This window comes from Xenopus laevis, chromosome 4L, assembly GCF_017654675.1.
Source record: "Xenopus laevis strain J_2021 chromosome 4L, Xenopus_laevis_v10.1, whole genome shotgun sequence".
Classification (NCBI taxonomy): Eukaryota; Metazoa; Chordata; class Amphibia; order Anura; family Pipidae; genus Xenopus; species Xenopus laevis.
In genome coordinates, this window is record NC_054377.1 from 57,479,622 (window position 1) to 57,493,116 (window position 13,495).

Below are 13,495 nucleotides of genomic sequence, written 5' to 3' on the forward strand. Positions count from 1 at the left end.
ATGAATATAGATGCTTTTACAAAAAAAAAAATAATAATAATTTGCAGAACAAAACCCTGCAATGTTTCCCTCTTTCCAAATCTACATTCATAGGCTGCGCAACATTATGAAAGCCTTTTGTAAACAAGGAATCAATGATAATGCAGCCAGTTGTAATGTTTTTTATACATTAAACAAAAAACTTTTATTATCTCTGATAAAAGCGTTCTTTGTCCCGATAAAGATAATGGAGCTCTCAGAACATCTTTGATGGGCAAATAGTTGTCTGCTGCTTTTATAATTTATCATTTTGAACAAGCAGAACCTTTCCCCCTTGTAAATGCAAATAATTTAAAGAATACAGTAGGTTCTGACCCTTAATCTGTATGCCTTACATTTTATACAACTAATGTACATTTCAAACAGCAGGTAAAACAAAAATGATGTTTATTAATAAATACAGATTCTTTGCAACCATGATAACTAATACCTGACACTATGATAAAGATCAAACGACACTCCATATTTTGTTTCAAGACACTTGGGGGCAAATTTACTTAAGGTCGAATATCGAGGGTTAATTAACCCTCGATATTCGACTGTCGAAGTTAAATCCTTCGACTTTGAATATGGAAGTCGAAGGATTTAGCGTTATTCATTCGATTCGAAGGATTTTAATCCATCGATCGAAAGATTTTTGTTTCACCAAAAAAAAGCTACCAAAGCCTATGGGGACATTCCTCATAGGCTAACATTGACTTCGGTAGCTTTTAGGTGGCGAACTAGGAGGTCGAAGTTTTTTCTTAAAGAGACAGTACTTCGACTATCGAATGGTCAAATAGTCGAACGATTTTTAGTTCGAATCGTTCAATTCGAAGTCGAGGGTCGAAGTAGCCTATTCAATGGTCGAAGTAGCCAAAAAAAACATTCGAAATTCAACGTTTTTTTTCTCTATTCCTTCACTCGAGCTAAGTAAATGGGCCCCATAATAATGCTGCAACATACTGTATGTCACAGTTCTAGGAGAACATTATGGAGAATTGGTGTCAAAATTCTGCCTTGGCCCTCTGTCATTACCTTCCCAATTGTGTCATTTTGGAATTGACAATACCTCATTTAAAGGGAAAAAAAGGGAAATTATTGTTTTACCATCCAAACATTTGTAGTAGAGACTGATTGCAAGAGGACAGAAAACAGAGTCGCTTCTTTATACTACAAAGCATCCTAGCTCACTGTCCCATAACCATTGTATGTGTCTATAACCCAAATAAAAGATATCTCCATACCTGCCAAAAATAGGCTCATACAAATAAAATTCTTCAGCCACACCCACTACACCTCAGAAAGACTGGCCAAAATATACCCAAGCACGGTGGACTCCTGCTTCAGAGGATGCCTAGAAAAGGGCACATTCTTTCATATGTTGTGGCAGTGTACCCAGATCCAGGTATTCTGGAAAGATATTTGGAGCTTCCTACACACTCACCTGGGCCTCCTGTACATCATCACACCAAATCTAAGTCTGCTAGGGATTACAGAGGAACTACCCCTTAATACACATGACAGACTACTACTTCTACAGCTGTTGTTTTTTGCCAAGAAATTAATTTTGCTCCACTGGAAAGCCATGCAGACTCCCTCAATTGGGATTTCAAATTAATTCATATCAAAGCGGTTTATGTTTCCAGGAACTGCTTAAGTAAATTTGATGTGATCTGGGCAAAATGGATATCTCTGGATGACCACTACAAGTAACTGGTTGAACTTTCTTCTCTCTACATGATAGACAAGATAGTAAGGCAGGTAGCTAGTATGTAACACTAAGGGGCAGATGTATCAAGGGTCGAATTTCGAGGGGTTAAATCCCTCGAAATTTGACTGGGGAATAGAATCGAATAGGCAATTCGGGCGAATTTACGCGCGGGCGAATAGTCGAATTGGCGAATATTTGCCCTATTCTTTTAAAGCAATTCGGTAGGTTTTAGGTGGCGAAGTAGGCAGTCGAAGTATTTTTAAAAGAGACAGTACTTCGACTATCAAATTGGCGAATAGTCGCAGCGTTTTTGCGCTAGATCCAGTACTTCGACTATCGAATGGCGAATAGTCGCAGCGTTTTTGCGCTCAATCTATTCGAATCAATCTACTCAGGTGAATTTACGCCAATTCGATAGTCGAGGAGCACAAAATACTACTCGAAATTTGAGGTTTTTTTCTCTCTATTCATTCACCCGAGCTTGGTGAATGGGCCCCTTAATGTTCCATGTAGGGGTAATGAACTACTAATTGATGGAGGTTATTCATCTATCCGACCCCCCCACAGACTGACATCGACTAAATAACCAAAGCACTCTAATAAATGGAAGCGGCAATTGGCAATTGTAAATGTTGTTCATAAAGATGCATATCTAGCATTCTCATTGGAGAAATATCAGATCAAAAGGATCCAGCATGTTACAAAGAAAAGGACAAAAACAACCAACAATCTTCTAATAAAAAACAGAGCAAACTCGTGAAAATTGCATCAACATTATTCTAATAGAGCAAATTCAGATTTGATTTAATGAATTTGACTGACATTTTTGAAAAATCATGAATTCTTATACAATCCATCACCAGTTTTTTTCAATCAAATAAATGTTATTACCTACCATTCAAAACAAGTTGATCCTCTGTAAATTCTGAATGCTGCTCAACATAGAATATCTTCTGTTGGAATCCCGGCATGCACTCAAAATCATTTGCAATGGCAAATACCAGAACCTGAGGGAACCAAACGCCACATGTGAGAATCAAAAAGAAAAAAAAACACATGTTAATAGAAATTAACAGTCACATTAAGTGCTATGCAGGTGTGCTCTCTAGGAATAAGGCAAGGAAAACGATCTGCCTCATTAACTATTAAATTAAAAACTCCCCGTGGTCTTTAACAAGGCAGCAGTGATGATGGTTATTACTGTTCTTTTCTAAAGTTTCAGTGTTTTCTTAAGAACTCTACAATATAGCTGGTGATTATGATATAAAATATTTAAAATATACCCACGTACAAAAAACAAGCTACCCAAACATATCTTGATAAATAAAGGGCCATCAGCTTCTATTCATTCTCGTCAATTACCTACAAAACATTTATGAAAACGCCACTGAGCGAAATATGAGCTGTTGCTCTCTATGCAAAAACAAACCTTTCATTATATACAGCAACTATACTTTAGACCAGTGGATGTCGTATTTTTTTCACTTCAGTCTCCCATTCTAAGACCAAATTTGGCCAGGGTCCCCCTTTGCTCAAAACAATACAATACAAGACAGAACAGCCAAATGTGCGTTTTCTCATTCACTGGTTTAATGCCAGCAGAGAAAACACAACATGTCCATTAGGCGTAGGGGGTTATTTATCGAAGTTTGAATTTGTGTGAATTTTTTTTTTATTCTAATAAATTTGAATGTACTCACAACTCAAATAGGAGGTTATTTCTGAAAAAAACTGGAACATCTAATATTTGATTGAATAGTCCTGACCCGAAAATTCTAATTTCTAATTCGAATCAAGTTTGAATCCAATTCGAATTAAGTTTGAATCAAATTAGAATCGAGTTTTCCTCCGAAAAAAAACCTCGAATGTCAGTAAGGCAATTAACATATTCAAATTGTTCAACGGACCTCTGCCATTGACTCGGCAGGTTTTAGGTGGCGAATATTCGAATTAGAACTGTTTCCACAGTATAGGTATAGGACCTATTATCCAGATACAGGTATAGGACCTATTATCCAGAATGCTCGGGACCTGGGGCTTTCCGGATAATGGATCTTTCTGTAATTTGGATCTTCATACTTTAAGTCTAATAGAAAATCAATTAAACATTTAGGGGCTGATTGACTATGTGTCGAATATCGAGGGTTAATTAACCCTCGATATTCGACTAGGAATTAAAATCCTTCAACTTCGAATATCGAAGTCGAAGGATTTAGCGCAGATAGTTCGATCGACCGTTCGAAGGATAATTCCTTTGATCGAACGATAAAATCGATTCGAAGGATTTTAATCCAACGATCGAAGGAATATCCTTCGATCAAAAAAATTTAGCCAAGGCTATGGGGACCTTCCCCATAGGCTAACATTGACTTCGGTAGCTTTTAGATGGCGAATGAGGGGGTCGAAGTTTTTTATAAAGAGACAGTACTTCACTACAAATCCTTCGATTCGAAGTAGTAGTCGATGGTCGAAGTAGCCCAAAAAAACTTTGAAATTCAACGTTTTTTACCTTCGAATCCTTCACTCGAAGTTAGTGAATCGGCCCCTAAATAAACCCAATAGGTTGGCTTTGCTTTCAATAAGGATTAATTATATTTTAGTTTGGATCAAGTACAAGGTTTTTAAAAGCCTTTCTGTAATTCGGGAATTTTCTGGATAATGGGTTTCCAGATAATGGATCCCATACCTGTCTCATTGCCCTTCACTGGTAAAATTGGCGTGATTCCTTCAGAAACACTACTATAGTTTATCTAAATACGTTGGTGTGTAGCCATGGGGGTAGCCACCCAAGCTGAATAAGGCTCAGGTTACATAACAGATTAGCTCTGTAGTATACAATGTGTTTAGTTCTTACACAGGAACAACAACAGGGGTTAAATGTTCTTCATTGCTCTCTACGAGACTATATAATGAATGCCTCTCTCATATAAAATAGGACATCTGATACCAAGAAATGGATTACTTGTAGGTTTAAGATCAAACTTTAAATAAATAAAAAATATTTTTTGACATTATTGGTTCTTTAATGTTGATGAAACATTGATATGCCACCTACAAAAATCTTCTTATGATACAGTGCTTATTATAAACAACACCTGCGATAATCAATGTCCTAGAAACATACATATTCTTCCACAGAATGAAAATGCAGGCATGGCATGGCTTAAAGCTTCTAAATTACATAGCACTTTCTAATAGATTAATGTTCCTTGGCATCATCACTTGATATATGTAATAAACTGTACAGCTACAAAGCAATAAAAGACATCATTAGAGGGCACTTTAGCTGCAATGTAGCAGCTGCACAGAAACAAAATCAATCAATGAGAGTCTGAGATAAAAGTAGGCTTGTATTAACATACACACTGTACAGCTCTTTATTAATAGGAGATGCAGCCACATTGCACAATGAGGGGGAAGTTATTCATGACAAAGGCAACATTAAAGCATTATGGATCTAGATAACCATATTGTGGGGAAGAACATACTGTGTGCTCTCCAATCCATTTCTACCTGTTATTTAGTCTATGGGGGGTCACTTCATTAAATTAAAGATTTATAGGGCTCACTTAAGACACACACTTTCTTCTCTATGGAGGTGCTTTGTGATTCTCTACGTGGTCCTCTCTTTTTGGGGGCCCTTATCTATTCAATGGATTTTAATGGACCTGGAGTAAAGAAAAACTTTTCCCCAAATTCAGTTCCATTTTTTCCCATAGACTTCAATAGAGTTGAAGTGCATCTCAAATTGAAACTTTTCACGTGATAAACCTTTTTCTCACAGAATTGAATCCGGCCCTAAGTAAGAAAGATTTTTAAAAAATTGAATTATTTGCTTAAAAATGAACTCTATGGAAGATGGCCTCACTGTAATTATCAGCTTTCTGGATAACCAGTTTTTGGATAGTGGGTCCCATAAAAATGACCTATTGCTAAAGTATTCATTCATACCCACACCTATTTTGACTAGACAACTGCAAACTGCTACTTAACAGCCTTACAGACTTTATATCCCCCTGCTCTTCAGATATATCCTTCTCATCTCACCCAGGAGAGGACCCATTCTTCCGGTGTTAAAATAGTAGTTACGGCTCCCTGTTAAGCAAGAGATAACTTACAAAATGCTCCTACTAATCACTAATCCTCTCAGAGCCACTGCCTTTTCACACAACCAACATCCAATGCCATCTTAAACCTTTCTCTCTTGCCAGTTTATTACCTGTATTTCCATCTCTGATTTTCTTGAGCCCTTTTACAACTAAACCCAAATACCTACCTAACATAACACTAGCACAGCATCTGATTCAATTTATAGACTAATAACACTACAATATTGAATAGCAACAATTATATCCTTTCAATTGATGACAGGGCTAGGGCCTACTAATATCCATGTCTTTTAACATATTGCATAACATATCTTTTTAATTATGTATATTTATTTACAGCAATGTTTGTTCCCTGTGGCTGTGCTATTAATGTATTGTAAAAGTGTACATAGCTGTGTATACAACTAGCACTATATAAATGAACATGCAAACAGCTGTAAATCATCTTCCAGCCATTTTGAAGAGTTTGATAAATGATGCCAGAGCAGATGCTAGAGCTACTACAATAGAGCAACAGAGACAGACACGGCTTCTGCAAATTCAGCTCATGGCATGAACTGCTTTGTAAAGGCACTGCCCATGGTAAATATTCCCTTTATTCCCACCCTCCCCTGATCACTCAACAAACCGACCCATTTTAATTTATTTGCAACAGAACAAAATGTTATCGTACTTAATGTCTAACGCAACATAAATGTAAATTATCACCAATTTAACTCGCAATATGTAATTGGAAAGTCATCTGACAGCCATTTGGTAGCCTCAGATTCAGCAAGTAATCATTTTAGCTGAATGCTGAAAATCTATCCAAGTTGTAAAGAAATATGATATACATAGATCTGTCTGCTAGTAAAGTCTGCTGCTGTTTGGATTTGGCAGATGATTCCATCCATTTGTTCCAGATATAAAATTCATCCGATCATAATTCTACTTTTAATCAGAGTAAATTAAAATTATGAAAAAAGGGGAGGAAAGAAAAAAGACAAGCGGCTATCATTAGGACCCGAAGATGAGATAAGGGAGGTAAAACAACAACAAAAAATAAATCGGTATTAAAGCAAAAAAAACAAATAAAAATAGCCTGGGGAAACTCACATTAAAAGAATGACCATTGCTACTGACTGACAGCAGCACTTGCAGAAATAGGATTATAATTATTGGGGGAATTAACTTGGTAAATTATTGTTCTGGATGTGAAATACTTTTTTTATAGCCAATATGTGGGCAAACCTTTTATAATATAATTACTATTCCATCTGGCAGACTACATGATATGAGCAAAAGGTGCCTCCAGCCCCCTTGTCAATCTGTGGACTTAGTTATCTACTTTTCATTTCTGTTCTGAGAGGGACTTATAGAAAAAAATGAATGATGCGAGTTGTGCACTTGATGGAGTTACTTTAGCTAAACTGGGTGAGATTAAAATGAATGTCTGTATCTGCAGGGGATAAACTTACACCTCCGGCTTCCTTTGCATTGGGTCCCTTTGAATCACAGCAGAACTTGGGGGTTATTTACTAAAACTCTTTTATTTATCTCTCATATTTTTATTAAACCAAGCTCGACCAAACTCCCATCCATTATTTTATCTTACTAATAATTCTTAATAATTATTAAATCTTATTCTAAAAGAGATATTGTCATGGGAAAAACATTTTTTTTCAAAATGAATCAGTTAATAGTGCTGCTCCAGCAGAATTCTGCACTGAATCCATTTCTCAAAAGAGCAAACAGATTTTTTTATATTCAATTTTGAAATCTGACACGGGGATAGACATATTGTCAATTTCCCAGCTGCCCCAAGTCATGTGACTGGAGCAGCACAATTAACTGATTCATTTTGAAAAAATTTTTTTTTCCCATGACAGTATCCCTTTAAGTAATTAGAAAACATTAAGTAAACCAAATAGGCTGGTTTTGCTTCCAATAAGGATCTTAGTTTGGATAATATATATATATATATATATATATATATATATATATATATATATATATATATACATTATATATATATATACATACATACTGTATATATACACTAGTTGCAGACCGAATACTAATCATATTAGAGTCATGCTGCTGGCTATTCTGCTTTCTATGTAGTAGGTGGATGAATTGATTACAGTCAACCATACTGCTTGTTTTTTGGTTTTTTTTTAGATTTATTTTTTATATAAGAAATGGGATGGCAACATTACTGAGGTCAGTAACACATTCTCCATATGTTCTGCTGATGTATGGAAATGTTATTATGTTCTAATGATGTAATGTTTATTCTTTTTTGTTTATAAAAGAGTAATATACAGTATAGCTAGTGAAACATACCCAGATTTATCATGATGCAAATACCCAGAAACAATACCAAAGGGGTGGGGGTTGCTTTTTCAAAGTTTTTAACAATTGTTTGTATTATATTTATCACAAATTTATACAGGTATAGAATCCATTATCCAGAAACCCATTATGCAAGTTCCAAATTATGGAAAGACTCCCATGGACACCATTCTATCCAAATAATCCAGATTATTATAAACTACTATACATATACATCTATATGATCCAAACTAAGTAATAATTAATCCTTATTGGACACAAAAAACAGCCTATTGGGTTTATTTAGGGGCAGATTTACTAAGCTCGAGTGAATAGTTTGAATGCAAAAATATTCGAATTTCGAAGTATTTTTTTGGGTACTTCGACCATCGCATTGGTCAAATTCGATTGAATCGAATGATTCGAAAGATTCAAAGTAAAAAATGTTCGACCATTCGATAATCGAAGTACTGTCTATTTAAAATATCCTTTGACTCAATACTTCACCAAATAAAAGTTACCGAGTTGAATGTTAGCCTATGGGGACATTGTAGATAGGTTTTGGGAACTTTTTATGATTGAATAAAAATCATTCGATCGATCGCTTAAAATCGTTCAAATCGTTCGATTCGAAAGAACTATTTTTATTCGATCCTTTTGCGCTAAAATCCTTCGAATTCGATATTTTACTTCGAGGGTCGAATTCGAGGGTTTTTTAACCCTCGAAATTCGACCCTTGATTTTAATACATCGATTAAACGATTTTTGTTTGTTCAAAAAAAGTTAGCCAAGCCTATGGGGACCTATGGGGACCTTCCCCATAGGCTAACATTGACTTCGGTAGCTTTTATTTGGCGAAATAGGGGGTTGAAGTTTTTTCTTAAAGAGACAGTACTTCGACTATCGAATAGTCGAACGATTTTTAGTTCGAATCGTTCGATTCGAAGTCGAAGTCGTAGTCGAAGCTCGAAGTAGCCCATTCGATGGTCGAAGTAGCCAAAAAAAAAACATTCGAAATTCACTCGAGCTAAGTAAATGGGCCCCTTAATGTTTAAATAATTTTCTGGTAGACTTAAGTTTTGAAGATCCAAATAAAAGAAAGATCAGTAATCTGGAAAACCCCAGGTTCCAAGCATTCTGAATAACAAATCCCATACCTGAATCACACATTTATTTTGTAATATATTCCATTATATTTATCACATAACAAACATTAGCGTCCACCCTGCCCTCTTTCAATACAGAAATGAGATAGGAAGCTAAGTTGAATGTGTAGGCTTTTATTACACCGCGGAACTTAATGGAAAAAGGAGTCATGATCCCAGCAACGAACTGGTCGGCAGCAATGTAATTGTAGCTACATTTGTTTAAACTACAATCTATTTTTTTTTTGTTTTGTAGCAATAATCCCAAAGTTTGCACTAGGTCAGATAACACGTAAAGGCTCATTTATCAAAATTCGAATTTACTTTGTATTCAAATACACTCAAAATTTTACCAAAATTTACTCGAATGTGTGCTTATTTGTTAAAAATAAAAAAAAACAATCAAAAAAACCATTGAAAAAAACTTGAAAGCATTTATTTTTCTACTTTTTGCAACAAAAAACTTGAATTAAAAAAAATTGCTTAAATGTTGGGTGGCTTCTACATGAACTCGCAAGCTTTTAGATGATGAAAGTTTACATTCAAGGTTTTTTCAATTTTTTTATCTTAAGAAACATTGAACATAGAGTTGTGTAAATTGTAAATTGGGGTTTGTGAGTTTCAATGCATAAAAATGTGAATTGCGGTAACAATTTGAATTCAAACTGATGATAAATCAGCCCCATTGTAACCAGTCAGAAGGCAATATATATTGGTCCCTTGTTTGAAAGTAAATATCTGATTGGTTGCTATTGCTTACTACTAAGTAGGACTTGTGTTTGTTGGATTTAAAAGACTTGTTTTACTACATTTTAAAGTGTGGTCATTTTTTAAAGGCATCACATTTCTAAGTTTCTAAGCATCGCATCACAAGTTCTACCCTACCCCTATATCCCCTAATACCCGATGGTCTATGAGACATGTTGTCAGTCATAGAAGAGGTGTCACAAAGGGACAGTAACTAATGGCCGTAGGCCAGGGGTCACAAATTTGTTGAAATTGGGCTAGATTCAGGGACAGATAAAAATGTAATAAATAGGACAACATTGCAATAGGAGATAGATGTGCCTGAATTCAATCCAATTTCAATAATTCCTTGTTTGGACTGCCATGTAAATTCAGAACTATGCTCAATTATTAAAACAAAGCCAGCTTTGTATAAATCATGGTTATTACTAAGCTGAGAATCACTGTGTTCAGTTTTTCCTGAGATCTATTCAATTCTGAGACTTTTTTGGCTCTGATTTACTGTTTTCAGTAAAAAAAGAAGGCTCACAGTGTATACTTATTCAGCGTTTCTAATCGATGTACATTCAATCGTAAATTGTATAGTTAAGTAGACTGGTCTCGCCTTCGGACTATATTTTCCATTCTCATCTACTTTCCACCATGCCCAATCGAGTCCTTGAGAAATGAAGCTTTTCCTTGGAAACATGGCTAGAGTTGAGCTAACTGTTCATGACTCACATTCTGACAATGCGTTCTGTCCGAATTTATTCCACAGTCCTTAAAAGCACCTGTTTTGTGGTGTGTGAAGCTTACAAAATGCCCATTTAACTGTTGTTGTTAAAATGTCATACTGTAAATTACAGAACAGAGACATTAGAAAGACGTCCAATAGCCTTAACTGAATACAATTTTTAAATGAGTGATGTATACATATACAGTGTGTGTATGTATGAGCTTCTTTCTTTCTTCCTTCCTTCCTTCCTTTCTTTCTTTCTTTCTTTTTCCGGATACTGGATCTTTTGGTAATTAGTATCTTTATACTTTGGGGCAAATTTACTTACCTGCGCAAATTCGCCAGCGCTGGCTTTGTGCACATCGCAACAGTTCGCCAGGCATAAATTAGCCTGGACAACACTAATTCATGAAGATCTGAATTTGCGCACAGGGTACCGAACGCTTGCGAAGATGCGCTAGAGAAAATACGGTCAGCAGTTCAAAGTTACGCTAGCGTTCGCAAATTTACATACGGCGTGCAGTTAAAGTACAATGGACATATATATGCTGCAGCAAATAAATTACACTACACAAGGCCAGGGAACCTTAATAAAATAAAATAGAGTTGTTATATTGCCCTACACATGTGCCCACAGTATAGATTAGGTGCCATATGTTAGCAAATGTAGGGGGGATCTTTTTCAGCCTATCACCCTGTAAAAAGGAAAAGACGCCTGCGTTTTTTGGGACTTAGAAAAAATTTCAACTTTTTTTGGACCAAGTCTACTCTATTGCACTTCGACTGGTCTGAGGTGGCGAAGTCTGGCGCAAGAGGTAACGTTCAGGAAAATCTGCATCTTAGTGAATTAGCGTTGTTACGTCCATTCACCAGTGCGAAAATTCACCTGGCGTTAGAGAGCGAAGTAACGCTACAGTCTATCTTCTTCGCTAGTGAATTTTTGCCAGCATTACCCACTTCGCCCTATACTAAATTTCCCCCTTTATGTCTACTAAAATATAATTTAATGTAATATAATGATTAATTATATCTCAGTTTGGATCAAGTACAAGGTCCTGCTTTTTTAGTACTGGGAAAAAGAAAATAATTTCTAAAAATGTGAATTATTTGGATAAAATGAAGAGATCAGAGAAGGCCTTCCAGTAATTCAGAGCTTTCTGGATAACAGGTTTCCACATAACAGATCACAAATGCCATATATATTTATTGGTATTTTTAATGTAATGACTTGTATTGTATAAAGACAATGAAAAACAAGACATCTCATCTACTATATGCACCCCTTCAAAAATCTTTGTACCTAACAGCAACAGTACAACACCCCACTAATATTATTTCACACTAATTCATGTTTTAATGCTGCAGAGGGAAAGAGAAAACAAGAAGACAGAGAGAGGTGGGTGGATGAGAGAGAGGATTTCTTAGCTTCATCAATCCTCTTACGTTTACTAAGACTAATTCGAGTAAAGTAGAAAATAATTGTGTTGAATAAAAGTGACCCTGCAAAGCTAAAAAGGCAGCCAGGATTAGATTGATTACAAGCAGCATAAAGCAAGAACAAAGCTGACAAGTATTGGCAGCAACCACCTCGAATAGGTCACCTGTGCTAATTAAAATCTCATAGGGCTAATTATTCCCAAGACAGGCTTATATAAGAAAAATAATACAAAGTAATATAATACAGCTATAAGAAAAAATTCGCGCAAATCAGGCACGTTTTTTTGGCCAGTGCTCCGGTGTGTGTGCCCACGCTCCAAATCCAGCCCTGGAGCAAATAAGTAAGTTTTAGTACTGGACATGCCATAAACATTCCAGCAAGCATTGCATTGTAGCATAGAGGGATTGCGGCTGTACATAATGTATACAAGGAACCCTCCTCTGCAGTAGTAGTAATGTACGTACCTGCCAAAAGAGAAATAAATTATTCACTTTCACAATGAGATGGCAGGGAAAATAACTCCATTTTATAAGGGGGTTACAGGCTGCATATTGTACAAGTCAATGAAAGTGTGGGTGCACACAGTTCTAATCTATGTTATGATGTACAAATGCTAATATGGATGTATGCCACCCCTTAAACAATGTTGTTTCCGAAGTGGGAATTCACCCCACTTTAGTTTAAATGCTTCAAACAAAAGTTAAGGACTAGTGATGGGCGAATTTATTCGCCAGGCGCGAATTCGCGGCTAATTTGCGCGATTCGCGTCCAGCGAATAAATTCGCGAAACGCCCGCCCGCGAAATTTTTTTTCTAAAAACGGACGCCGGCGTCAAAAAACGGGCGCCGGCGTCCGAAAAACGGGCGCAGGCGTCAAAAACGAGACGCCGTTTTCGCGAATTTTTCGCCGTTTCGCGAAATTCGCGAATTTTTGGGCGAAACGGCGCAAATTCGCCCATCACTATTAAGGACAAATTTACAACTGCTTTTTTTTAACAGATGGTAAAGCTCATAAAAAAGAATGAGCAATGCCCATACTTTTCTAATTTGTTGGGTGTTAGAGGCAGCAACTTATTGGAAAGCTAGCCTCAATAAATGGGCATGCAACACAATAATTAAGCTGTATCATAACACAAAGAAAATATATATATTTTAACAATGTGAAAATAACCTCCGCACTGAAACTGGAACAAACAATATTGGATATTTTTATTTATGTATGTATGAGGCTTATCTAAAAACCATTGACACTGCTTATTGATGTGATAACTACAAAAATTACTTCTGTTCAAGATTA

General features: G+C 36.0%; 1 protein-coding gene across 1 annotated transcript in view; it reads right to left on the minus strand.

Annotated features, from left to right (window-relative positions):
• The window catches only part of cdh13.L (cadherin 13 L homeolog), a 523,301-nt gene that overhangs the window by 411,427 nt on the left and 98,379 nt on the right, over window positions 1–13,495 (minus strand). The window contains 1 exon segment of the mRNA NM_001094730.1: window positions 2,628–2,739. Coding sequence (NP_001088199.1) covers window positions 2,628–2,739 — 112 coding nt within the window.